The sequence below is a fragment of the Nomascus leucogenys genome, chromosome 25 (genome assembly GCF_006542625.1).
Source record: "Nomascus leucogenys isolate Asia chromosome 25, Asia_NLE_v1, whole genome shotgun sequence".
Taxonomy (NCBI): Eukaryota; Metazoa; Chordata; class Mammalia; order Primates; family Hylobatidae; genus Nomascus; species Nomascus leucogenys.
In genome coordinates, this window is record NC_044405.1 from 25524562 (window position 1) to 25552141 (window position 27580).

The 27580-nt window shown below is 38.0% G+C and overlaps 1 protein-coding gene across 1 annotated transcript in view; it reads right to left on the reverse strand.

Moving 5' to 3' along the window:
• DSCAM (DS cell adhesion molecule) overlaps positions 1 to 27580 on the reverse strand; it is a 799693-nt gene that overhangs the window by 281514 nt on the left and 490599 nt on the right. Inside the window, exons 7-8 of the mRNA XM_030806202.1 lie at positions 23792 to 24088; positions 22779 to 23054 (exon numbers count right to left, since the gene is read on the reverse strand). Of these exons, the coding sequence (XP_030662062.1) occupies positions 22779 to 23054; positions 23792 to 24088 (573 nt within the window). The remainder of the gene's footprint in view (positions 1 to 22778; positions 23055 to 23791; positions 24089 to 27580) is intronic.

Sequence of the window (27580 nt, forward strand, 5' to 3'; positions counted from 1 at the left end):
AGAAGAGGTAGCTATAGAAGAATCAGCATTAAAACCAAAACAAAAACCAAAACCCTATGTTTTCTATCATTCCAAAATATTTGCAATTCATCAATGTATGGTATTTAAGGAATATTTTTATCATTACTTTAGTTCAAAGCAACAGGGCTGAAAATCAGGAAGTACACTTCCAAAGCACTGAAAAACCAGTGTCAGAAAGCTAATGCACTAAATCTCATACACATCACTCCAAAGATAATCCTTTGCTTTAAACAACTTATTTTAAATCATTACAACACTCTCAGTTATCTGATATCTTGGCCTAAATCAGATTCTGGGAGTTCAGGCATACTGAAGAGGGCTTAGTAAGAAGCCACAATTGGCAAGCAAAAGGAGGAGGGTGAGAAACTAAAAGTAAATTATAAAGAACAGACACAAAAACGCAACACACACAGTAGTTGGATGACATTTTGTTTGGGAGCACATTGCCCTTAGTAGTCAGCATTTTTGTGATTAATACAAAATCGTAATACTTAATTAGCATTCTGAATTATAAGTCATGGTTAACATATTAAATAAAGAAGATACATTTAAAATATTTTAAAACATATCTACCAAAAAAAAAGCCTTTCCAAAATGGTTAAAATAAATATCAAAGAAAAGTTTAGTTAGAGGGAAAAGCGTTTTCCCAGAAGAATGTCAAAATTAGGTTTGCTATGTGTTGTTTTGCTTGCCACATTATGTAAGGACACATTAGGTCAGTATGCACATGACATCATTGTTAATGTAAATTAAATCACAAGACCTATTTGTCAATCATGTCAATTCTTTCTTCACTGCTTAAGTTGCCTTGCTTGCATCAGCTGTGAGTTGCAAGTCTGCTGCATACAAATGCATAAAATTTTTAAAGCATCTTAAGTCTTATATTTTACATTTATAAGACATAAAATCGATGGCACAAAGTAAGTCCAGTGATTAGAAAACTCTTCTCATGATTTTGGGAAAGCTGAACCTCCTATTTGAGACACACTGATTACCGGATTAATGATATTGCTTAAATAAGGTAAATTATCTGAATCTTGTTGACAGTAAAAGCTTGTATATCATAGGAACAGAAATCCTGAATATGACATGCACTGCTTTTGACATACCCTTTCTACAAGAAGTATGTAAATATCTGATAAAGGTCATTTATTACCAGGCTTGTGACTCTACAGAATGGCGGGGTCCTTTTTCTAGGCAGCTCAGAGCCATTGAATACTGCCAAATGTCAATTTTGACTCTTATTCTATCTAAACCCTTAACAGGAATATTAGATCAGACTAATATATTTCTGTGTCTTGTCTCTCAAAAATTAATTGTATATTATTCTTCATAGAGGGAAATGTTTTGATTTCTCCCAGAGGAGTATAAGACATTGATAAAATCATGGGTGGGGTGCTCATCAATTCTGGGTGATTAGCAGTGTTATCTTGATCCAGTTTATTTAGCTCTGCGATTCTATCTCTTCATGTGTAACAAGGTGATAATGAAACACAGTTCATTATCAGCTTGCATTGAAATAGCAAGTAGCTCTTCTGCACAGCCATAGGGCTATTTACTGTCCAGTTCAGTGCAAGCTGTGACTCCAAAATGATGAGGCTGTGAGCAGGTGGGATTTTCTAGTCCAGGGTATACCTTCATGATCTCCTCACCCATAAGTCTGGTTATTTGGTCAATTCTGCTACTTAACAACATCGTTTAGCTAAATGTTAGATTACCGACCCAGTCTGATATAGTTCTCCACAATGTACATACAACACAAGTAAATGGTTCCTGTACTCACTCTTGTTCAAAACTCTTTTCTGGAATATATCATATTGATGACTCAAAGTGAGTATAGTGATTTATGGACATGCCCATTTTCTTAAGTAGCGTGACCCAGGAGGGCAGGAGATGTATCAAATTTATCTTTTTTATTTCCCACAACTAGTGGGATAAATAGTGCCTTGTTCTTTCTTTTTTTTTCTTTTTCTTTTTTTAAACGGAGTTTTCACTCTTGTTGCCTAGGCTGGAGTTCAGTGGCATGATCTCGCCTCACTGCAACCTCCACCTCCTGGGCTCAAGTGATTCTCCTGCCTCAGCCTCCCAAGTAGCTGGGATTACAGGCACATGCCACCATGCTTGGCTAATTTTTTTTGTATTTTTAGTAGAGACAGGGTTTCACCATGTTGGCCAGGCTGGTCTCGAACTCCTGACCTCATGTGATCCACCTGCCTTGGCCTCCGAAAGTGCTGGGATTATAGGCATGAGCCACTGAGTCCAGATGTCTTGTTCATTTTGATTGAATAATGTTTTTTAGAAAAAAACTTTCAGAGGTGATGATGAACGTATGTTCACACTCTGAACTTTAGACAATCCTGAAGTCATTAAGAATGACTTAGAAAAGAGGATCAGGCAGACACTTCCAGGACTTAATAATGATGACATGGCAGGGACAAGACTGAAGCTCCTCTTCATATTCTTATTAGCCTAGGGGCTGAGGACTTCTAACTACTGTGCCAACTCTCCCCTCTGCTGGCAGGGCCAGTTGGGGAGCTTGAGTCAATATCTGGCCTTGTTTATTTAGGTACAGTCCTTGCGCCAACTCTGGATTGCTATGTGAGTTTGTTTCCGAGATCAGTGACTTCCAACCAGCAGCAGCCAGAGATGCACATAGCTTACCATGACTTAGGCTGCTGGTCCTGTGACCTGAACCTGGTTTAGCAGGAAGGGCAGGAGGCCAAGATGCAGAGGCATATGATGAGGGAGTAATAAGGATATTGTTGGAGCCAGTGGGTGCTAAAAGAAACCAGAGGCTGCATGGGTCACATCAACTTAGATTCCATTAGTTTCCCTTCTTAGCCTCTCACTCCAAGCTCCCCAGGGGGTTCAATATGAGCTGATATTAACTGACATTGACCTAGGCGAAAAAGGCAAGAGTGAGCCAGTGGGGAATTCTTTGGCCCTGCCTTCTGGGTGGGAAGGACAGGGAATGACAAGGCGTTGTCCTTGCAGTGTGGTGGAGATGACTCTTAGGATCTATCTTTGAGGTTTCCTTAAAGAACTGTGTCTTGGGCATATTTGTAATAGCCCAAAACACACAAAACTTTAAAAAATGTTTCAAGTATCTATCTTTCTCTAGACATAGATTTGAAATACCACATTTGAATTTCTGTGGATGAATGAAGTAGGAGTTTTGGGTATATTTTGATAAATTTACATCTTTTGAATTATTTAAGGTGTACTCGAATGAGAAGTATACCTCCTTTGCGGGGGAGTTGTAAGTAAAAACAGTAGACCAAAGGTTGCTCTGGCCACATTCTCCATTCTAAGAAAACATGTTCCCCATGGACAGAAAAAAATAGCTGGACCCAATCATCCATGTCTTTTTTAGTTTCAGAAAGTGTCAAGGAACTGAACCTGCTGTGACTTGGAGAAAACAAACAAGAAAGGCAAAATAATGTGTGTGTGTGTGTGTGTGTGTGTGTGTGTGTGTGTGTGTGTGTGGCATTTTCTTTATCCATTCATCTACCAATGGACACTTAGGTTGTTTCCATGTCTTGGCTGTCATGGATAGTGCTGCCATGAACGTGGGATCACAGGTATCCCCGTCACAGAGTGATTTCATCTCCTTTGGATATACACCCAGTAGTGGAATTACTTGTTATATAATTTTTTTTAGGAAACTTCCTATTGTTTCCCATCATGTCTATACCAATTTACATCCCCACCAACAGTGTACAGGGTTCCATTTTCTCTACACAGCCTTGCCAACACTTGTTATCTTTTGACTTTTTGACCATAGCCACACTAACAACTAAATCATGCCGGCCAAATTTCACAATTCTCACTCAGGGTGGGCACCAAGAGATTAAAGGTGGTAAAAATACCCCATGGAATACTTTGCAGCCATAGAAAGGAATGAGATCATGTCCTCTGCAGGGACATGGATGGAGCTGGAAGCCATTATCTTCCACAAACTCATGCAGGAACGGGAAACCAAACACTGCATGTTCTCACTTATAAGTGGGAGTTGAATAATGAGAACTCATGGACACAGGGAGAGGAAGAAAGCATGCGAACGCATGGGTAAGGGGAGGGAGAGCATCAGGAAAAATAGCTAATGCATGCTGGGCTTAATACCTAGGTGATGAATGAAATGAAATCACCTTAATACCTAGGTGATGGGTTGGCAGGTGCAGCATACCACCATGGCACACATTTACCTATGTGACAAACTTGTACATTCTGCACATGTACCTTGGAACTTAAAATTAAATGAAATAAAATAGAAGAACATTATGTCTGCTATAGTTACTGATGTGATAAAAATCTTTCCTTATATTATATTGTAATTTTAAACAGTGGATTGAATTATGTTATTTCCTGGTATTATTTCATAATGCATATTGTTTTTCCTACATAGAATTATTCTTTATTTTACACAATAAAGACTCTAATATGGCCAATGCAGTGTTAGTTTTGTTCAATTATTAGAATTGTATCACACAATATTTTTTATAGTAAATATGATTTGAAATTATTTCTAAGTTAATTAAATGGGGCAGTAAATATATTCTTTAAAATAATAAATTTTGTCACTGTGTTAGTCCGTTTTCATGCTGCAGATGAAGACATACCCAAGACTGGGCAATTTACAAAAGAAAGAGTTTAATTGGACTTACAGTTCCACGTGGCTGGGGGAGCCTCATAATCATGGCAGAAAGCAAGGAGAAGCAAGTCCCACCTTACATGGATGGCAGCAGGCAAAGAGAATGAGGAAGATGCAAAAGCAGAAACCCCTGATAAAACCATCAGATTTCATAAGACTTATTCACTACCACAAGAACAGTATGGGGAAACTGCCCCCATGATTCAATTATCTCCCACCATGTCCCTCCCACAACACATGGGAATTACGGGAGTAAAATTCAAGATGAGATTTGGGTGGAGACACAGCACAACCCTATCAGTCACCATCTCTGTTCATTTATGTGTATTTACTTTCAATGTCTACAACATAGACAAGTACCCTATAAGAGTTTATGAGAGTTCAAAGATCCCATGGCAAAAGTTAACGAGGGTGGATATCACATTCATTTGAAGAATCATACTACACATTACAAAATTGAATTATGAGATTGAAAACCCTAAATAAATAGTTCAACAATTCAGATGGAAAGGAATGTCTCTTACTAATCATACGCTAATGGAACCATTGTTCCTCAGTGTCCTGACCTGGCCTTGTTCTTCCTTCTCTCTCCCTGATAGTCTCAGCACCTCCTTTGCCCCAGCTGTCAGCTCAATGCCGTTGACTCCTAATCTAAATTTTCAGACAAAAACTCCTTCTCAAGATTCATGCCTGCTTGTTCAGTAGTACGTCAATATCTTCATCTTGATGTCTCAGAAGCATCTCAAATCTCAAACCAAACATAGCAAGTTTCCCCTTAATCTAAGCTTCTTCAATTCTCTTAGTAGTGATAGCAAAATATTTTGGTTGCAAGAAGCTTCGAATAATAAAAGTGTTCCTGGTTGTGCATTTCTTTTTGTGTCCAGCTGCTGAGAGTGTGCTGCTATGTATTGTGTACTCCAATTCTCAACAAGTCTTCTGTGTGCTTTCTCTTTTTCCAAACACAGTACTATCACCTTTTTAATTACAACTCTTTCAACTGTGTCCTAACTGATCGTTCTTCTTTTTTTTTTAATCTTTCTGCACTGTGATATATCTTACCCACCTCAACCGGATTAATGTTTCTAAAACATTGCTGCGAGCATTTCCCTCTGCTCCACCACCTTTAGGATTCAGTAGGATGTGCCAACTCTCCAAGGCCTGGTCCTCTCTGTGCAGATGCAGACCTTGGCTTACTGGGAGTATCCTTTGTGTCAGCCATAGGGGCTCTTACATGTGAGCAACTGCACCTGACCCACCTCTGTCCCCACACCCTGTCCAAGCCCCATTCTCACTCTGATCATCTTATAATGGCAAAACTACACTCAATTGCTTCTGCTTTTGGAAACCGTTTCAGGCTCTAGACCCTTTTGAGATTCAACTCAGCTTTTCTTGGACATTCTTTTTTGGCTCCTCAAGACTTCTCAACTTACCCTATGCCCAGAATTAGATAAATGTCCACTTCCTCTGCTCCTAAAACACATACTGCATATTTCTCTGATGGTATTGTGTTGATGTCCGCGTTTCTCTTCTTTGTCTCCCTGCTGTTCTCCTGCGCCAGGTGTCATGGCTGCTGTTTCGGACCCTCTGCTGCCCCTCGCCCAGGACATTTGCTGCTTCCTGCCGTGTGTTGCCATCATTTGTCTGTGGGTTCTCTCACAGACCCCAACACCTTGCTGGCAGTGACCATCCTATTATTACTTGATCTCACTAACAGCAGATGCACAAGTATTACCTGAATAAGTTTTTAAAAAACATCATAGGACTCACAAAACTAAAGAGATTTTTTGAGTTGAAACTTATTCTGATGACAAAGGTCCAATTGAGCTATGAACTACAACACAATACACTATGGTACACTGTAATAGTTCTCATTTCTAATTTGAAATATTGGACTCATGTCATTATAGAAAGTGGGAGAAATTTTTTTTTTTTTTTTGAGACAGATTCTTGTTTCCCATCTGTTGCCCAGGCTGGAGTGCAGTGGCGTGATCTCGGCTCATGGCAACCTCCACCTCCCGGGTTCAAGCAATTCTCCTGCCTCAGACTCCCGAGTAGCTGGTACTACAGGTACCCGCCACTACACCTGGCTAATTTTTGTATTTTTGGTAGAGACAGGGTTTTACCATGTTAGCCAGGCTGGTCTCAAACTCCTGACCTCAGCTGATTTACCCGCCTCAGCCTCCCAAAGTGCTGGGATTATAGGCGTGAGCCACCATGCCCGGCCAGTGGGCGCAATTGAATGAAAAAATGTGTTTAGGAAAAGGTGTTTAAGACACACATGCATAGCCATTTGACATCTATGTAAGTGGGAGGAGTTGCACTGACCAGATTCCTTTCAAGAAAGGACATGTTACCACCAATTCAGGGGGTGATGTCATCTGGAAGTTATTGGCCACCTCCGAGATTGTCTCAGCTGCAGGGGCCCACTTCGCCCAAGGACAGGCTCTTTTTGGAGTGTCCTCAATCCAGTGATTGATTGAGGAGCAATTCTGCCCAAACTCAGGACAACGCTGAGGGACTGTTATTGCTCCTGAGCTCATTGTCACTGGTCTGCATCCCAGCTCACTCTTTCTTCTCCCAGTCCTTCTTCCTGTCCTTCCCTCCTCAGGTATTGATCACAAGGCACTCCTTGATAAACACCCTGCACACTAGCATCCATCTCAGAGTTGGCTTCCTGAAAAACCCAACCACAACAGTTTGTTTCATCTACAGCAAAAATGCATGCACCATTATTAACAAAACCAGGTCTGTGTGTGACACTGCCTCCATATACTTCAACCATCCATTCACGTTACTTTAACTCATCTGGGACTGGGACTAGAAGAGAATTAGTGCTGAGTTCTCTTTCAAATATAACCCTCTATACATGATGAACAGTATCTTGTTATTTTCCCTCAGAACAAGGAAAAGATAGAAGAAAAATAAAAAAAGAAGCAAGGGAAAAAGTTTAAAAGGTTAATTTTAAAATTGTTGCTCACTAACTTAAAAAAAATGCTGTGTTTGTTTTGTTGTTTTTGCTCATTCGGTTGGCCCAAGTTTAGCTAGTGTTCTGAGCAAAAATTCAGTTTTCATCTCTAATAATTGGAATATATCAGGGATAAGAGTAGTTAACTTTTCTACAATGATTTTAAACAAAGTAGTTCTTCTACAGGATGCTTATTTTAGACTGCTAGATTGTGAAAAGAGGTAAAGAGTCATAAATATAACAACGGAGTAAGGGGGCTGGGCGCAGTGGCTCACGCCTGTAATCCCAGCACTTTGGGAGGCTGAGGTGGGCGGATCACCTGAGGTCAGGAGTTCGAGGCCAGCCTGGCCAACATAGTGAAACCCCATCTCTGCTAAAAATAAAAAATTAGCTGGGCATGGTGGCTCACCCCTGTAATCCCAGTTACTTAGGAGGCTGAGGTGGGAGAGTTGCTTGAACCCAGGAAGCAGAGGTTGCAGTGAGCCAATATCGTGCCATTACACTCCAGCCTAGGCAACAAGAGTGAAACTCTGTCTCAAAAAAAAAAAAAAAAGCAAAGAAAAGAAAAAGAGAGAGAGAGAAAAGGAAATAAAAGGAAGGCAAACAGGCAAATAACTTTTTTCCAAAAAATTGTTGAAAATTATCAAGTCCATGGGAGGAAAAAAAATAACTGAAATGTTTTAGGAACAAGAAAAAGACATCCCAAGGCATAAAGTAGAATTATAATAAAGAGAAACACGAAAGATACAAGTTGGATACAATAAAGGGAAAAAATAAACTACTTGAAATTTGGGGGTGTGAAAGAGTAAAACAAGCTCTGAGAAGCATGGCAGTGTCTCCTTCCAATGCACTTTCAAGAAAAATGGATTCCCTGCAATATTGTCAACCAGATGCTGAAGGGGAATGTGGTGGAAAGAACTGGATAATTTCTTGGGGTCATTTTAGTCTTCAATCATATGAAACGTCTCTTTAAAGCTATTTTTATGGAGTGTATTGTAAAGCCATAATCATATTATGTTGAAATAGTTTCTTTAAAAGATTAAAATGACCAAGAACTTAAAAACTCATGACAATTTCTATGTGTAAACAATTAGAGTCACCATGGTCTGAGGAGGATGACAGGTTGTTTCCCCTGGTTGACAGCAATAATACCTTCCTATAGAAGACTGTAATGAAACTGAGTTACTTTTCTGCATCTTTACTATGAAAAGAAAAGCCATTTCAACCATCATGGCATCAAGAAAATGAAACATATCTCATGTTTTACTTATTTAGTTAGAGAAAAGTGTCATCTAGATGAGGTACAATTATTTTATTTTTGTTTATATGGACTTTTGATGGAAGCAAAGCCATGTTACCCAACCAGAGGTGACGACAACCAGGCTTAATAACAGAAGTAAACAAGATTCATAAAATCACTGGTATTCATTTTAAAACTTAGCTTATTTTTCCAATTAGTTTCTTTACAAGGATTGTTAGTAATAGCAGATTATTTGCTTGAGAAGTATTTTTCATGACTTTAGCTTAGAAAAGGTCATAGCTCTTCAGAAGCTTGGTTATTAATAATAACTGACTCGAAGAGGCTTTTTTTAAGTAAAGTGCTGAAATATGTTACAGTGAGACAAGGGTATAAAAAAGTAGTCAATATATTTCACAGAACTAAGACTGCCTCTGACAGCACCATCATGGTATCTTGGTAGATGGAGAGGAGAAGAAAACATGGGTCATTTAATAAATATCGGGATAACTGACTCGATATAGACAGAAAATAAATTGGACCCCACCTTTACTATACCTGTGAAGCTCAGTGTGGGTTGAAGGCCTAACTGCAAACAGTAAAAATATAGATATAGAACAAATACAGAAAAAATAGGAACGTATCTTCATGAGCTCATAAATTTCTTAAACAAGGTCCAAATGAAGACAAAGGCAAAGTTAAGAGACAAAAGACAGCCTTGGAAAAGATATTCACAACCATTTCTAAGTAATAAGAGATTCATATTTATACTAAAGAACTACAGCAAAGCAGGAAGAAGTAGCATGAGTGACAGCAAATGGACAAAGCAAATGCATAGATGAAATCCGCAGACATCTCCTGAGAGTATAAAAAGACATTCAAGCACAGTAGTAATGAAAAGAAAACAAATTAAAACAAAGAGCTCCTTTACATCAATCAGCTTTGTCACAAATAGAAACACAGGTACCAGGATGCGGGCAACCGGGACCACTAATGCATAGCAGTGGTAAAGTCAACTGGTATAGGAATTTCGGAGAGTAGCTATGCAATTATTAGTGAAGTTAAATTCTATGACCTAACAATTCTACTGCTGGCCCTCTAGTAATACTAATACTACACATGGACACATTTATAAGATACCCATGGTAGTATTTGTACAGAGTCAAAGGGCTGGGGGCGGGGGGCAACCTAAGCATTCACTTTTGTGCCGTTATTGTATATATTTACATGCATATCTAAATAAGGATGCTATAAAATGAATTTAAAATAAATATATTAAATACACATAAGTCTGTGCATATGAGACAGGGACAAACAATACCAGAATTGGTGGATGGTTGAAAAAAAGGGAGGACAAGTTAAAACAAAACTAAGTAAGGATCTTGCATGGACAGATGATAATGTTGTGGTGTCAGCCAAAAGTTGACATAACAAAAACAAAATCCACCATTGGGATTTCTGTTCTTGAGTCCAAAACCATGGCCCAACAGTGGGACATGGGTTGCAACCAGGAGGTCTTGTCTTCAGGACAGAGGTGGCACTCTTATTCCCCTCTTTTATTCATTAGAAAATGCCAGAGGGCTATGTTTCATTGAGATAAAACAGACACATCAGTGTGTCCTTCAAAGGAAAGGAGCTGCTGAACTCTGTTGCATACAAAGTATTTAAACAAATGGGGTTGCTAGAGATGGTTAGCCAGAAAGACAAAGCTTATTCTTTTGCACGTTTGGGAGCTTTATGTGGAGAAACCGGGAATTATTTAGTGTTGCTCTAGAGGGAATATTTGAACCAGAAAGAAGAGCTAGAGAAGGTATATTTGTATGTATCTCTATTTGTATGTAGGACAGAGGAAGAACTGACAATCACAGCCATATAGAAACAGAAAGGGCTGCGTGCTTAGTGAACCACTGCACAGACCGTGCAGGAAGAGTCTAGAAAAACGTGGGGTACAGTCCAGGGGCATGTTGAATATCACATGGGAGGCTGGTCTAGATGAACTTCAAATTGATTTATAGCCCTAACATTCTAAGAGTCTATAATTGTATCATGCATTTATATATCTGTAAGCACATATATATGTACTTATATATAATATACATATATAAATATATATTTATATTTGTGTTTTATATTTATATATCTTTATATTTAAAATATAATGCATATAAATATGTTATATATGTGTATGAAGCACACAATTTTATTGAATTTATATATTTAAACAATTTACATGTGTTTTGAGTCAACGTATATAAAAGATCCTACTGCATGGTTCTGAATAACTGAGAGTTATTTCTGACTTAAAATGTCATTATGACGGCATTATTTTTAGCACTACCAAAGAGTTTTTCCCTGTGTATTTGCAGATTAATTATGAATTAGGCAGCAAAAGTGTTAGTCATTTGCTTGGCATTCTTTTGCCTTTCTTATCTCTAAATAATTCTCTCCTCTAAGTTTTCCATGTGTAGCAAGTGCAACAAGTATTATAAAACATAACTTATCTTGCAATTTTAACTAAATAAAAGAATTGTATTCTTATATGTTGATTTTGTATACTGCAACTTTACTGAATTGGTTTATTACTTCTAATCCTTTTTGGTGGTGTCTTAGGCTTTTCTATACATATGGTCATGTCATTTGCAAATGAGTTAATTTCTTCCTTTCCAATTTGAATTATCTGAATGCCTTGTACTTCTTTCTCTTGCCTAATTGCTTTGGCTGAGACTTCCAGTGCCATGTTGAATGGAAATGGCAAGAGTGTGCATCTTTTTTTTTGTTGTTGTTCAGAATCTGAAAGGAAAAGCTTCCAACTTCTCTCCGTTGAGTACAATGTTAGCTGTAGGTTTGTCATGTATGGCCTCTATTATGTTGAGGAACATTGCTTCTGTATCTAAATTGTTGAGAATATTTATCATGAAAGGAGTTAAATTTTGTCAAGTATTTTTCTACACCTATTGAAATAATCATATGATAAAGCTACAAGGCAAAAATCAGTAGTGTTTGTATAGACTAATAGCGAACTATCTGAAAAAAATTAAAGAAAACAATCTCATTTACAATAGCTACAAAAACTAAAATACTTAGGAATAAATTAACCAAGGAGGTGAAAGATCTCTACAGTGAAAGGTACAAAACATTGGTGAAAGAAGTTGAGAAAGACAGAAATAAATGGAAATACAAATGTGTTCATGGATTAAAAGAATTCATATTGTTAAAATGCCCATCTTACCTGAAGTGATCTACAGAGTCAATGTACTTTCTACCAAAATACCAATGACATTTTTCACAGAAATAGAAAAAAAATCCTAAAATTCACACAGAAGCAGAAAAGAGCCAGAATAGCCAAAGCAATCTTGAGGAAAAAGAACAAAGCTAGAGGCATCGCACCACATGACTTCAAAATATACTACTGAGCTGTAACAACCAAACAGCATTGTACTTCCATAAAATCATAGACCAATGGACCAGAATGGTAAATCCACACATTTACAGCAAACTGATTTTTAACAAAGGAGCCAAGAACACACAATGGGGTCTTTTCAGTAAATGGTGTTGGGAAAACTAGATATCCACAAGCAGAAAAATGGAATTAGATCATTATCTCTAATTTGTGGTGTCTCTAATGCCATATACACAATTAAACTCAAACTGGATTAAAGACTTAAATGGAAGGGCCTAAACTATGGCACTACTAGGGGAAAACATAGGGGAAAAATCTCCTAACATAGCTCTGGGCAATGACTTTTGGTTATTACCCCAGAAGCACGGACAACAAATGCAAAGCTAGAACAATGGGATTACATCAAACTAAAAAAACTTCTGCATGGCAAAGGAATCAATCACCAGAGTGAATGAAGTGACAACCTATACATAGAAGGAGAGAATATATTTGCAAACCATACATCTGATAAAAGGTTACTATCCAAAATATATAAAGGATTCAAACAATGCAATAGCAAGAAAACAACCTGATTTGAAAATAGGCAAATTCAATGAAGCTATTAAAAAATGGGCAGTGAACCTGAATAAACATTTCTCAAAAGAAGACATACAAATGGCTAACAGGTATATAAAAAATGCTCAACGTCACTAGTTATCAGGGAAATGCAAACTAAAACCAAAATGAGGTATCATCTCACACATGTTAGAATGGCTATTATGAAAAAAACAAGCATCGGTGAGCATGTGGAGAAAAGAGAAGCTTTGTACTGTATTGATAGGAATGCAAGTTATTATACTCACTATACAAAATAGTATGGAGGTTCCTCAAAACATTAAAAATAGAACCACCATATTTTTTAGCAATCCCATTACTGGGTATACATGAAAAGGACATGAAATCAGTATGTTGAAGAGATATCTACACTTCCATGTTCATTGTGGTATTGTTTACAATAGCCAAGATATGGATTCAAGTGGCTAAATGGTCACCAGCAGATGAATGGATTAAAAAACATATGGTATACATAAACAATGGTTGCCAAAAAAAGGGACAAGTTAAAATAAAACAACTGTAATCCCTGCACTTTGGGAGGCTGAGGCGGGCAGATCACGAGGTCAAGAGATTGAGACCATCTTGGTCAATATGGTGAAACCTCGTCTCCACTAAATTGGATGTGGAGAAATAGGAACACTTTTACACTGTTGGTGGGACTGTAAACTAGTTCAACCATTGTGGAAGTCAGTGTGGCGATTCCTCAGGGATCTAGAACTAGAAATACTATTTGACCCAGCCATCCCATTACTGGGTATATACCCAAAGGACTATAAATCATGCTGCTATAAAGACACATGCACACGTATGTTTATTGCGGCACTATTCACAATAGCAAAGACTTGGAACCAACCCAAATGTCCAACAACGATAGACTGGATTAAGACAATGTGGCACATATACACCATGGAATACTATGCAGCCATAAAAAATGATGAGTTCATGTCCTTTGTAGGGACATGGATGAAACTGGAAAACATCATTCTCAGTAAACTATCGCAAGGACAAAAAACCAAACACCGCATGTTCTCACTCATAGGTGGGAATTGAACAATGAGAACTCATGGACACAGGAAGGGGAACATCACACTCCGGGGACTGTTGTGTGGTTGGGGGAGGGGGGAGGGACAGCGTTAGGAGATATACCTAATGCTAAATGATGACTTAATGGGTGCAGGAAATCAACATGGCACATGGATACATATGTAACAAACCTGCACATTGTGCACATGTACCCTAAAACCTAAAGTATAATTAAAAAAAAATAAATAAAATAAACAGAAAAAAAAAACAAAAATTAGCTGGGCGTAGTGGTGCATGCCTGTAGTCCCAGCTACTTGGGAGGCTGAGGCAAGAGAATCACTTGAACCCAGGAGGCAGAGGATGCAGTGAGCCGAGATCGCGCCACTGCACTCCAGCCTAGCAACGGAGTGAGACTCCGTCTCAAAATAAATAAATAATGAAAATAAAAAATAAAATGAAATAAGGACCTTCAGCCTTAAGACTATTCAACCTTAAGAAAGAGTGAACTGTAGTCCTTTGTGACAATATGGATGAACCTGGAGAACATTAAGTGAAATAAGCCAGGCACATAAAGGCAAATACCACATCATCTAATTCATATATGCAATCTAAAAAGGTTGATCTTGTAGAAAGGAGAATGGTGGTTCCCAAGGGCTGGAGTTACCAGGGAGATGTATGTCAAAGGACACAAAATTTCAAGAGGAAAAGTCCAAGAGATCTATCGTACAACATGGTGACTGTAGCTAATAATTTATTGTATTCCTGAAAAATGCTGACAGTGAATGTAAAGTGTTCTCACCACAAACATGATAACTGTGTGAGACAACCCACATGTTATTTGATCAGATTTAGTCATTCCACAATGGATATATATTTCAAAACATTGTACTATACACAGGAAATACATATCATTTTATTTAAAAAGTAAATACATATTATTTTATTTACAATGTAAAAAATCACGTATATACATTTAAAATCAATATGTAATGTAATATATGCAATATATAAAATGTATTTATGCATATATTCATAGATAATAAATATCAAAATATATTTATATTTATTATATGCATATATTTATATATAATAAATTATATATTTATCATATGCATATATTTATATATAATAAATATATATTATACATATATATATAGCATTCTTTGATACTGAAACCAATCTTACACATAGTCTTTTTTTCCCTCTAATTAGGGTAAAGTAATTTGAGGTATTGCTTATAAAACACTTAATAAAATGCCATATTTTAAAGAAAGGTGTCTGCTTCGATTTCTAGAATAGAGGGATTTTAAGTCATTCTACCTCCAGGACAAACCTGTCTGAAGGAAACCGTAGAAGCTGAGTCCTGCGCTCAGTTTTGATATCCTACCTCTCTTCTGCAGACACTTGAAAGCATAAACCCCCAGGGTAGCTGAGTCAATGCATCCATTTAAGTACATTGAAACATGAGTGCTTTCTTGCATCATTTAAAAAGGCAGGACAGTGAAAGTTCCCACTTCATTAGCTTTCTTTTCTCACATTAGGGTATTAAATTAAAAAGAGAGTATAAATTCTCATTTTAAATAATAAATTAACATAAAAGGATTATACATTTAATACATTACCATTCTATTTTTCCCCAGGTCTATATTTCTCCTGTATTATTCATACTAGAAGCTCTGCAATTCCCAAGTCGTTGTTGAAAAATAAATATGAAAATATGTGGATGACTGCAGTGTATGGCCACACACAAAAGACCCCAGCAAACTGGAGCTTAAGCTAACCATTGCTCCACCTTAATGAGGAACTAAAACGGGAAAATAACCTCAAAATGCTGTCCTTTCCATAAACAATATTGCAAGTAACTCCAGTATCTAGAGAGATAGTAGGAGAAAGCGGAAGAACGTGACAGATTAAGAATGAAAGACCTTTCCTTGCCAACAGAGTTGGGTTTGGAATTCAGTGGAAGTTAATAGTGCCAAGGTTGGAACAGCTAATGAGCAAATGTCTGAAAGCGGGAGTGGGGAAACCGCCAAGGCTGTTTCTGTGCACAAAGCTGTCCCTCCACCTAGGTGAGATGACATTTGTTCTCAGCCTTTGAAGAATGATATCATTAGAAGGCGGCATCCCCGGCGGCTCACCTCGAGTGGAAGGCGAGGAGACACACTCACAGCATTATTTTTAACTCAGCATTCATTTCCCCACTTGCACCAATAGCAATACAGCAAGACATTACGGTGACAGACGAGACGCAGCGTAGGACAAAAAGCTGCCTGGAAGCAGGATTTTTAACGTCAAAATGTGCAGAACAGTGTCCCTGTTGGGCTACGGTACACAAAGTACCACCAACACAAGAGCTGGAAACCCTGGCAGTGACATCTAATTCTCCCTTCAGTTTGAAGGAGGACATGGTAAAAAAAAAAAAATCGTGGTACATTAAAATGAGAAATTGCCACAAACATAGAAATGGAATGAAATATGTAAAAGCGAATGTTTCTGTTGTTCTCTGCATTCCTAGCGTGGCCATTTCATCTCACTATTGGCAAACATTAACTTTTAAAAATCCTCATAAAATAAGACTCTGAAAGCTTGGTGCTTCTTAGACATTTATTTACTGTAATTTTAACTATCTTTCTCTACGAATTTTAGTCTGCTTTCCTGTCTATTTTTTTAAATCCCCATGATCTGAAGCCAGAATAGTGATCCACAGGCACTTTAGACCAACCCCGCCATCCAAAAGCTTTCGCCAAGCCACTCAGGTGCCACATCGCTCCTCTCAGCCTCTCCATCTCCCAAGCAAGAGCTTCTGGAGTCATTTCTCGTTCTGACCTGCCCTCTTTCACCTTTCACCAAATCCATTCTCTCCTTTTCCTCTCTCCAATTTAACAAATTCTCTCTCTCTTAAATTAGGCCCTCAATATCTTTTGCCCTACATTTTAACATGTTGTCTTTTATTATTATTATATTATACTTTAAGTATTAGGGTACATGTGCACAACGTGCAGGTTTGTTACATATGTATACATTCCTGGGTTCTTTGTATTCATTTCTCCCCACTCCTACCCTGGCTTCCGGCTGCAATACGAATTATTCTTCTGAGAGTCACCACAGGTTGTGTTGGAATCAAAACATCTGCGTTTGAGTCTTGAATGTATTACTGGATGACTGTGCATAGCCTCATCTCTCTTCTATTCTTTCCCTGATTATGCTTTATCTACGTTACAGAGTCACTGTAGTAATTAAGGTGACACAGATGAAAGTGTTTTGTAAACTATAAAGTTTTATATAAATATAAATAGAAGGTGACATTTTTATCTAGCAGCCAATTAACTTTCCTGGCAGTGTTGATCCCCAGCAATTAGAACACTCAATTAAGCACCGTTCAAGTTCAATGTGGCACCTAAAATGGGAAAGACAAAGCTTGAAAATGTATTAAATATAAAACTGCTTGTTAAGTTGAAATGAAGTGAAAGAAGGGCCTTTGACTTTTACTTCCGCCTATATGTTTGAAGGCAGCAAACTTGCACTTCTGGATAGTTTCATATATTTCAGAACTGCTTAAGCTTCAACCACCATCAATAATAAGCATATTATTTATATCAATCTTTGAAATTAAAAAAAATTGCAGGCATATGCTCTAAAATAAGCAAAGGGTTATGACTATTGCCAGAGAAAGACATGATGAAAAAATAGTATTGTTTCCAAATATCATCTAAACACATATGCACACACTTTCTGCTATATCCAGTATTTAAAATGAATCTCCTGGAGACAAGATAACAATAACTTGATTTCACTGTTAGCAGCATTATTGCTGGGATCAAGTGGGTCACTTCCACTTCCCAAGGAAGCCAATTTTTAAGGCTTCGGGTTTGCTCTTCCAAAATTAGCTGGGTGAAATATTCACCGTGTGGTCTCCCAGGAAAGGTAGTGGAGCTGCATTTATATGAACAAAATAAGAAAGTCTCTTTCAATCCTAATCCACAGGGAAAGCCAAAATTCTAAGTCTTTTCCTAAAATTTAGCTGAGTTCTTATCTCCCTCCCCTAATACTCGGTAACAGAACATAGTAAAGGTTGTTAATTTTTAAAAAGCCTTGATAAACTACAATCCTGACCATTGGAGTATAATTTAATTTATATATTAATATTTCATTTAAAAACATTTTATTGATCGATCGATTGATTGATCGAGACGGAGTCTTGCCCTGTCACCCAGGATGGAGTGCAGTGGTGCTATCTTGGCTCACTGCAACCTCCGCCTCTTGGGTTCAAGCCATTCTCCCTCCTCAGCCACCTGAGTAGCTAGGATTACAGGTGTGTACCACCATGCCTGGCTAATTTTTGTATTTTTAGTAGAGACCAGGTTTTGCCATGTTGGCCAGGCTGATCTCAAACTCCTGGCCTCAAGTGATCCTCCTGCCTCAGTCTCCCAAAGTGCTGAGATTAAAACATTTTAAAATGTAAATTTAAATGTTCAGAAGTCATTTTATTTAAGACCCTTCTAAGTTCTGAGTAAAGGCTAAGATTGTGAATGGTGTATAACTGTTACTGTGTTTTGGAAGTAGTTCACCACAGTCTTGCACTACTGGCCTCAAGCCATTCTCCTGTCTGAGTCTCCGGAGTAGCTGGAACTACAGTTGCGTACCACATCACACCTAGGCCTCCCAAATAGCTGGGATTACAGCAGTGAGCCTCTGCACACGGCTGCTTCAGCAAAGGTAATTTGGGTTCTTGCACCTTGCAACCAATGGGGTCATAGTCAATACATGGATCTGTGCCAATCTGGGAAATCTAAAAATAAACTTACATTTCGAACAGTCCTTGTTTGAATTTTTGTCAGACTTTATTTTCAGCTATTTGGTGAAAGGTTCTAATGTGAGCCTGACTGGGGGCTGGGGAAGCCTGTCTATATGAAGTTAAAATCTGCAGTGTGGTGCAGAAAGTCCCCTGAGGGTCCTGTTCAGGGCTTGGTGTTGAACATCATCTATTCACTGATGTCACCAGATCTGCAGCCTGGATTCCTGAACTCTACTCTCCCATATCTAATTTCCTACTGACAGCATCCAGTTCTTTGTTTAGTGTGTATTTCAACCTCGACACATCGATAACTAGACTCCCAATCGCCTTCCTCAAACTGCTCCACTGCATCTTCTGCTGACTTAGTAGAAAGCAATGCCATTCTTCCCGATACTCAGGCCAGAAGCCTGACCTGATCCTTGATGTCTTTATTTTCCTCACATCTGTATCCAACCACTAGGAAAACCGATTGAATAGACCTTCGAAATAGATCCGGAGTCTGTCTTCTACCCACCACCTCCTCTGCTCTCCCCCTGGTCCAAGCCACCACCATCTCTCACCTGGATTCACTTTCCAACAGGTCATTCTATTTGCCCCCTTTCCCCGAATAGACCATTCTCAGCACAGGCCTCAGATGCATCCTTCTTTTTTAGAGATGGGGTCTCACTGTGTTGCCCAGGCTGGAGTTCAGTGTCTATTCACAGGTGCAAATATAGTGCACCACAACCTCAAACTACTAGACTCGAAGTATTCTCCTGTCTCAGCCTCTGGAGTAGCTGGGACTACAGGCTCGCCCCACCATGCCTGGCTAAAAGTATCCTTTTAAAACCTTAGTCTGGCCATGCGACTTTTCTGTTTAAAGTCATCCAATAAAGCCCCCATCTCACTCAGCAGAAAACCCCATGTCCTGAAAACCGAAGTCCTGATCTAGTAAGTCCCCCATGAAAAAGTTCTGCTCCTTCTGACTCAGGGCCTCTTAGTGTTTTCTTGTTTACTTGGCTCCTGCCACACCAGCCTCTCTGTTAATTGCTCAAGCTTGCCAGGCAAACTCTAGACATTGTGGTTCTATCTCTTCCCTTTACCTAGGATGTCCCTCCCCTAGGTATCCATGAGCTGTCTTGAACCCCTTTACATCTTTGCTCAAAATCTCACTTTTTCAAGGCAGCTTTTCCTGACTATTCTGATAAATTTTGCAAGCCCCAAATCCCAACAACTGCCATTTCTCTCCAGGCAATAAAATCCCACATAAAATAATATTTTCCTTCTTTTGTTTGCAAGTACTTGCAAAGGAGCTGACAAGTTTTATACTATATGATAAGTATTTAGAAGAAAAGAAGCTCCTGAAGAAAAAATTATTCAATAGAATTATTTCCTAAAATCATAAATATATTGCTTATAAGAGACAATAAATTATTCTTTTGGCCATAAGATAGTTTGAATTGGTTTCTGTCACTTCAAAAGGATTAAGATGAATACATTGATTTATACTGATCTGGCAAATTTAAAGAATAAATGTTAATGATTCAAAGGCCTTTTGTTTAAATTTATGTCTCCTAAAATTTACATTGAAGTATTATATCTATTTATCCAATGGTCATCTTCTGGAAATTTTTCTTGAAATAAATAATCTTAAAATCAGACAAAGGCCAATGCATAAAGAAGTTCATTTGATGCCTCATTTGTAATGGTCAAACATTAGAAATAAACTAAATTTTTAGCACTGTATTAGATGTTTTCAAAATGTAGCTCACAGACCTGTAGGGATCCCTGATACAATTTTAGGTGATTTGTAAGAAGAAAATCGTTTTCATGACAATGCTGAGGTGCTATTTCCCTTTCTCATGGTGTTGACATTTGCACTGCTGGAGCAAAAGCCATGGTGGGTGAGACTGCTAGGCGTTACCATGAATCCCAGCAGTGACACTAACAGGATGACTATTCACTGTACTGTTTACCAATGCATACTCTGAGTTGGTTTTTTAGAAATGCCAGATTCATTTACAGACACTTGAAGAAGCAAGAAAAATAAGTTTTATTACATCTTTACCCTAAAGCTCATGTTATTTTTAACGTTCTACGTCCTGTGTAATAAAATGGGAAGAAGGCAGTGTTTTCTCTACCTCCTGAGCAGCACGGCTGTCTTCAAGCAGAGTATGTCTGTGGTTGCTTGAGTTGCAAATTCGATCAGCTGCTTTTTTTCATGGAATTCCATTTCTTTCTTAAAAGAATGGCTACCTAAAAACGATGGTTATGCAGTCTTCTCTATGTGTCAAACAATTTCTTACAGAGAAAGGAGCCCAACACTCCTACGATTACAATTGATGGTGTTTATTATAAATAATAAAATTGAATCTTTCAAGAAAGAATAGAATTTTAGAAAACGCATCCATCAGCATGAACTTGACAGTTTACTTGAAGACTTTCTGATGAGATCATGGTAATGTTAGTAGTTGTGATATTTTGATATTGTATAACAAATTGTAACAACATTTGGAAGATCTGCGTTAACACAGTGAGCCAATCATTTCCAAATGATCAACTTTCTATGTTACAAAATCATGTGTGGGTAAAACGTTCCTTCCAAGGGTACGATAGACCAATGAATTTTAAGATGGCAGAGTACAGAAAATGTGTTGATATGGCATCTGACTATTGCAATGAACCATTAAGATACTGTCATCTTTTAATTCTTTGCATAGTATGGAGTACCATTAGGTGTTTTCTGGTTTATTCGCTTGTTTTATTTGTTTATTGTTTGTCTCTCCTGACTGAGAAGAGAGTCAATGAGGGAGAGGACTTTGCAGACCTTTTTCATTATTGTATTCCTCAGTGTCTAGAGTAGAGCCTGGCATGAAGCAGATGTTCTGTTAAAGAAATAAACACAACCACAAAATGAACCTTTATGCAGCTATTACCAGCCTGGTTTACCAAGAATATCTAGTGATTTGAGGAAATTCTCAAGATATATGGTTATTAAAAACCGATTTATAATTATGTGCAGGCATATCTAATATACAATGCACAATACATATTCTATAATATATAATGTAATGCAATATATATGCCCCATAATAATAATATACACATATTATTATTTCTATGTGTGTGTGTCTGTAGGTGTTCTCAAAAAAGTAAAACTCACAGGGTTGGTGGGAAAAGAAGGTTGGGGAAGACCACAGGAAACCTAGGCAACTTTGTAAAAAGGGCAACTAAAAGCCAATTATTGGTTCCTGGAGAGAGAACTTGGACAGCTCAGACAGGCAGCTCAATGTGGCTAGAAGCAACACCCACAGGTTTTGGAAATAGTTTTATAACATATTAGTTCTATTCCTAGGACCTACCTCAGGTAGATTCCTTACATAATTAAAACAATTTTATTTCATATTCAACTCAGGAAACTGACTTGTAGAATAGAAGAAATGAGTGTTTCTGAGGGTCTGCCACTACAGAGCTGTGTATCCTTGGATGAGTCTGATCACCTTATTGTTTTTTTCTGGTAAGGAGATTGTAGTCAATTCAAATTGCAGGATCTCTAAAGATCATCCTGACAGGTAGATTCCATGACAGTCCATGTCATGATGTAAAGAATAATTTAATGAAGAAAACGTTCTGTGGCATCCTTTAAACATATAATTTCTATGTTGTTGCTTTGACCTGCTCATCTACAGAAGATAAGACGTTTGTTTGAAATCCTCATCCAATACAGAAAATCCCTTCCAGTTAAGTTCTAAGAGACCTTGCTTTTAGGAGGTTTTAGGAAAAGAAAGCTAACTATTTAAAAATTATCTGAGAGATGACTAGATAACCAAGCTAATGATGTGATCCTTTTTTTCTGCTGTAATGTTAACAACACATGCTCTCTGGAAAACCAAGCCAAAGTTCCACCTGGAGAGAAAATTAGATCAACTAAAGTTCCATTGAAGATTCAGTCAGTAGTAAAGAGGACATCTCATGTTCCCTGTCATTCTTCAGCCTGTACAACTATCCTGCTCTAAATAAGCAGATCTTAGATTACCCAACTTCAAATCATTGGTCTGGGAAGTAGTCGGGCTATGGGATGAGTTGTGTGGGAACCAGGAGAACAGGGCTTACCTTTCACGGTCACGTGGACGCTCTGGCTGGTGGAGAGTTGTGGTTGAACCAACACGTTGCACGTGTACTCCCCCTCATCCACTTCCTTTTGCACATCTGAAAGTTTAAGAGTTCCATTGTTCTCAAATGCCACTTGGCGGTGGTTGAAAGGAAGCAGGTTAGAGTTCTTGTACCATTTAATGGAGTAATACGGATAGCCAATCACACGACAGTGAATGTATGTGTCCCGTCCTGCTATTGCTGTGATGTTTTTCATTGGTCGAATGCTTGCAGGCCCTGGAGAGACACAAAGAAAGTCTTGAAAATAATTTAAGGGTACATCTCATGTGAGGAAATGGGTACACTTTTCCTTGAGTTAAAAATATAGATTATATTCATGTAAGCACATCTTTTTCGGTTAAACAAATATTTTTGCATGTGGCATTTTCTACAGTGAAGGCTTTTCTTTCCTTAAATTCAAATGAATAAGTGTTAAATACTTTATCTGCTACTTCTATGAAAATGTTTTGAATTAAAAATTACAAGATAAAAGGCAATTTAATTAATAGAAAGTAACTAGTCTACACTGGACAATCATGCACTTTTGGTGAAAACACTGGCAGCAATTGATCGATTGTTTAACTCTCTCTGTAAAATCTAGGACGGTGATGGAGGTTACACCACGTTGCAGCATGAATGTAAGTTTAATACCATGTACATGGAGGTTTACCATGAATGTGGAAGAACCGAAGAGAAGGAGAAGGGAAAGGGCATGCAGAGCATAAACCAGGAAAGGAAACATCAGGTGAACAGATCTAGAGTAAAAAAGAACAAGCTGACTACAGAAACCAAAATGTCATTTCCAACATTAACCCAGTCAGTGCCATTCCTGAGTAGGAAGGAGAGGGTAGGAAATGGGAAGCAACAGTTAATCCGCTCTGGCATTCCAAGACCCAGCTCGGTGCATGCAGAAATCTTCTTCTCCACTACAATGAGTTATGTGTGTTTTTTTGAGGAGCTGATTTGACAAGCACCTCTTACGTTTATTCGAGCCTGGTACAGGACGACTCCCGCCGAGTTGTTGGCAGTGCAGCGGTAGACTCCCCCGTCCCGGACCTGGGAGCTGGAGATGTTCAGGTAGCTGACCACGTTCCCCTCCGACGTGATCATCTGGCTGATGCGGTGACTGCCACCCTTGAGAATCGGGTCGTCGTCCAGGGTCCACGTGATCGTGGGCAAAGGTGTTCCCTTCACGTTGCACATAAGGGAAACCGGCTCTGCTGGACTCACCACCTTTTCACTAAAGGCAGAAATAATTTTGGGAGTTCCATCTGCAGGAAAACAAATTATGGAAGAAAGTGGCACATACAAATAATTAAACAACTTCCAAGTACATGTCTTTAATGTCTAGGAGGTAGATGTCGTAGTTGTTAAACATTACCAAAAAGGTCTGGTTTTATTGATAAAGCAAAACGTTCATCAGAACAAGAGTTCACTATTTTCAAAACAGGTAAGCACAGCGTTAGCAAGCTTTCATCAACTGTTTCTATATTTCCTGATTGACTTAAGAGGAATGGTAATACAACTCAGATGTTCAGATTAAACAATGACAGCGCCTAAGAAGTCCTTAATTTAAAACTGGTGTTTCTTCACACAAAGTTATAAAGAGGGAAAATCCACACCCACTCACCCCCACAAACAGTCACTTTATCTGTTAGGTTGGTGCAAAAGTGATTGCAAAAAGTAATGGCAAAAACAGCAATTACTTTTGCACCAACCTATAATTCCTCAAGTTATTTGGGGTTTTCTCACTAGGGAATTGTTTACAGGAATAAAGGAAACTACTGAGAGATTGATGACCTCATCTTCATCATTTTCTCATAAGAAATCCTCTTTTAATAACTTTAATTACAAATGGTAATTGCATGCAAACTTCCATGAAGTCTCTGAGAATGGGTAGAAGCTAAATAGAGTTTGTATTAAATGCCATGTATTAAAAAACCTCTAAAGATATCTTAAGTAGGGTACTTAAGCCCATTTTAAATCTCTCTAAAAGTATCTTAAGTAGGCTGGCCATATAATTTAACATCCAACCTGGGACACTTTTGAGGCTGAAACAGAAATAACTAATAATTATGCCAAGGGAACAGGCATGTCCCAGAACTATCACAGGCAAACTAGGATCTTAGTCTTAGAGAAGTCTCCATAAAAATTTTCAGTATGTTTACATAGATCAAATTTTCATATTCCATCATTCTTCTATCATCCACATGGTTTTTTCTATTATACAGTAATAGTTACAAATGCATGTTTCTTTTATATATGTTTTTCCATTTATAAAAAGAAATACATGCATATTAAAGGAAATGTATGAAAATCAGAAGAAAAGTTACCAATAGGTCAGCCAGCCTCAGGCATACAAATCAACACTGTGACACATTTTTTCTAGGCATAAGTGGGTCATTTTGACATAATTGCAATCACATGCCACAGGATTTCTGAGTCTGGTAAGAGACCTTGCTGGAGGGGACATTTTTGGTTTTTTAAAAGAATTTTTGTGTTCAATTAAAGGGTTGTCCCATAATGAAAGAATGAGTAAATTTTTTTTAGTTTTTAATTTTTATTATAAAAGTAACGTATCTCCATTGTTGAATATCTTTTTTGTTGAAAATTGGAAAGTATTATAAACAAAAAGAAAGGAGGCAAGCAAAATTTAGGATAGCTTGCAATTCCATCAAGGAAAGGTGACAGTTAATGGTTAATAGTACCAGACACCCTTAAGGAAAGTGCCACTCATTCCGCCAGAACCTTGGGGCCTAGTTCTTGGCCAGGGAGGCCAGTTATGTAGGGTCTTCATGGTGGTGGGGCTGTGCTGCAGCTCTTCCCTCCACCCCCTACTCCTTCCCAAATTCCTGAATCTCATTTCTTCATCCCCGCTCATGTTTCAGGTGGCTGGAGAAGTCCCTGGAGTTTGTTTCCTCCAAGATATGCTCAGAAGTAGGAAATTGCAGTGTCCTTGGGTTGTAAGCATTTTGTCTCTTACTATCAGAGATGAAAAAGACAACTTTAAAATATTAAAATGAAAAATTGATGCTTTTGTCTTTAACGCACTGCAGACGTTGCCTCATCACATCCTGTGTTTAATTTTACAGCTAAGTCAGATGTCATCATGATTGCTATTCACTGTGCATGATCAGTCATTAATGCTTAGGAGTACTGGAGTTATTTCACGTGTCCTTTATAATTCCATGGTTTTTGTAAAATGTGTTTAGCTGTAGATTTCTTTTCACTCGTTTTTACATTAAGCTCTGAAAACTCAACTGTTTAGAAAAGTATTCTTCAGTTATACTTCTCTTTTTGTAGGTAAATTTTACATACAGTGAAATATACAGATCTTAAGTGTACAGCTTAGTTTTGCTAAATATATACACACCAGAGTAACCACCAAAACGATCAAGATATAAAACATTTCCATTACCAAAATTCCTTAAGGGCTCCTTTCAATAAATCCACATCCAACATAGATCACTGCTCTGATTCCTCTTAGGATGTGCTGGTTTTGCCTGTGCTTGAGCTTAGAAGAAACATAATAGAGTATGCACGCTTTATATGTGCATATATTTCATCATAATCAGAGTACACTTAGAATATAATTAGAAGATGTAACTTTGGAACAGTACTATTATCTAACGCACTGTCCACAGCAAAATTCTGTCGATTGACCACTAATATCCCTCGTCACTGTTTTTTTCCACTGCAGTCCGTGTCACCCATTATTTATGTTTCATGTCATTTCAGCCTCTTTTCATCTGGAACATTCTTCAGCCTCTTTTGTGTTTCCTGACTTTTATACTTTTGAAGAGTAATTTTGTAGTCAGTTGCTGAAATTGGGTTTGTCTCATATTTCCTCATGACTAAATGCAGGTTGTATATTTTTCCCAGAAATACCATGGAAGGCACGTGTTTTATGTGCCTATTGGCCATCTGTGTGTTTCCTTTAGTGGGCGTCTGCTCAAATCTTTGGCCATTGTTATATTAGACTGTTTGCCTTTTTGTTTTTGATTTGTTGTGGAATACAACAAATTTAAATCTTTATGTATTTGAAATACAAGGAAATATATATATATAGTATCTATGTCAGATATCTTATAATGATCTATTTGTCAGATATCCTAGAGATTATATCTGTCAACATATATATAACACATATATTTGTGTGTGTATAAAATATTTTATCCCAGTCTGTGGTTGCCTTTTTCTTTCTTAATAATGTATTTGTGTTGACATTCAATGCTTTCTGTGTCCTAAGAAATCGTTACCTATTCGCAAATCATGAAGAATTATTCTGCTTTCTTTTGGAGACTGTGTTGCTTTATACTTTATATTCTTTTTTTTTTTTTTTTTTGAGATGGAGTCTTGTTCTGTCGCCCAGGCTGGAGTGCAGTGGCGCAGTCTCGGCTCACTGCAAGCTCCGCCTCCCAGGTTCATGCCATTCTCCTGCCTCAGCCTCTCCGAGTAGCTGGGACTACAGGCGCCCGCCACCACGCCCCGCTAACTTCTTGTATTTTTAGTAGAGACGGGGTTTCACCGTGGTCTCGATCTCCTGACCCCGTGATCTGCCCGCCTCGGCCTCCCAAAGTGCTGGGATTACAAGCGTGAGCCACCGCGCCCAGCCAGATTTTTAATGTTCTTCCAATCTTGCATTTACAAGATAAGCACCAATTGATTTATACACACACACACACACACACACACACACACACACACACCATCTATATGTATATCGATGTGTGTATATGTTTTAAATTATGTCTACTAAAAGT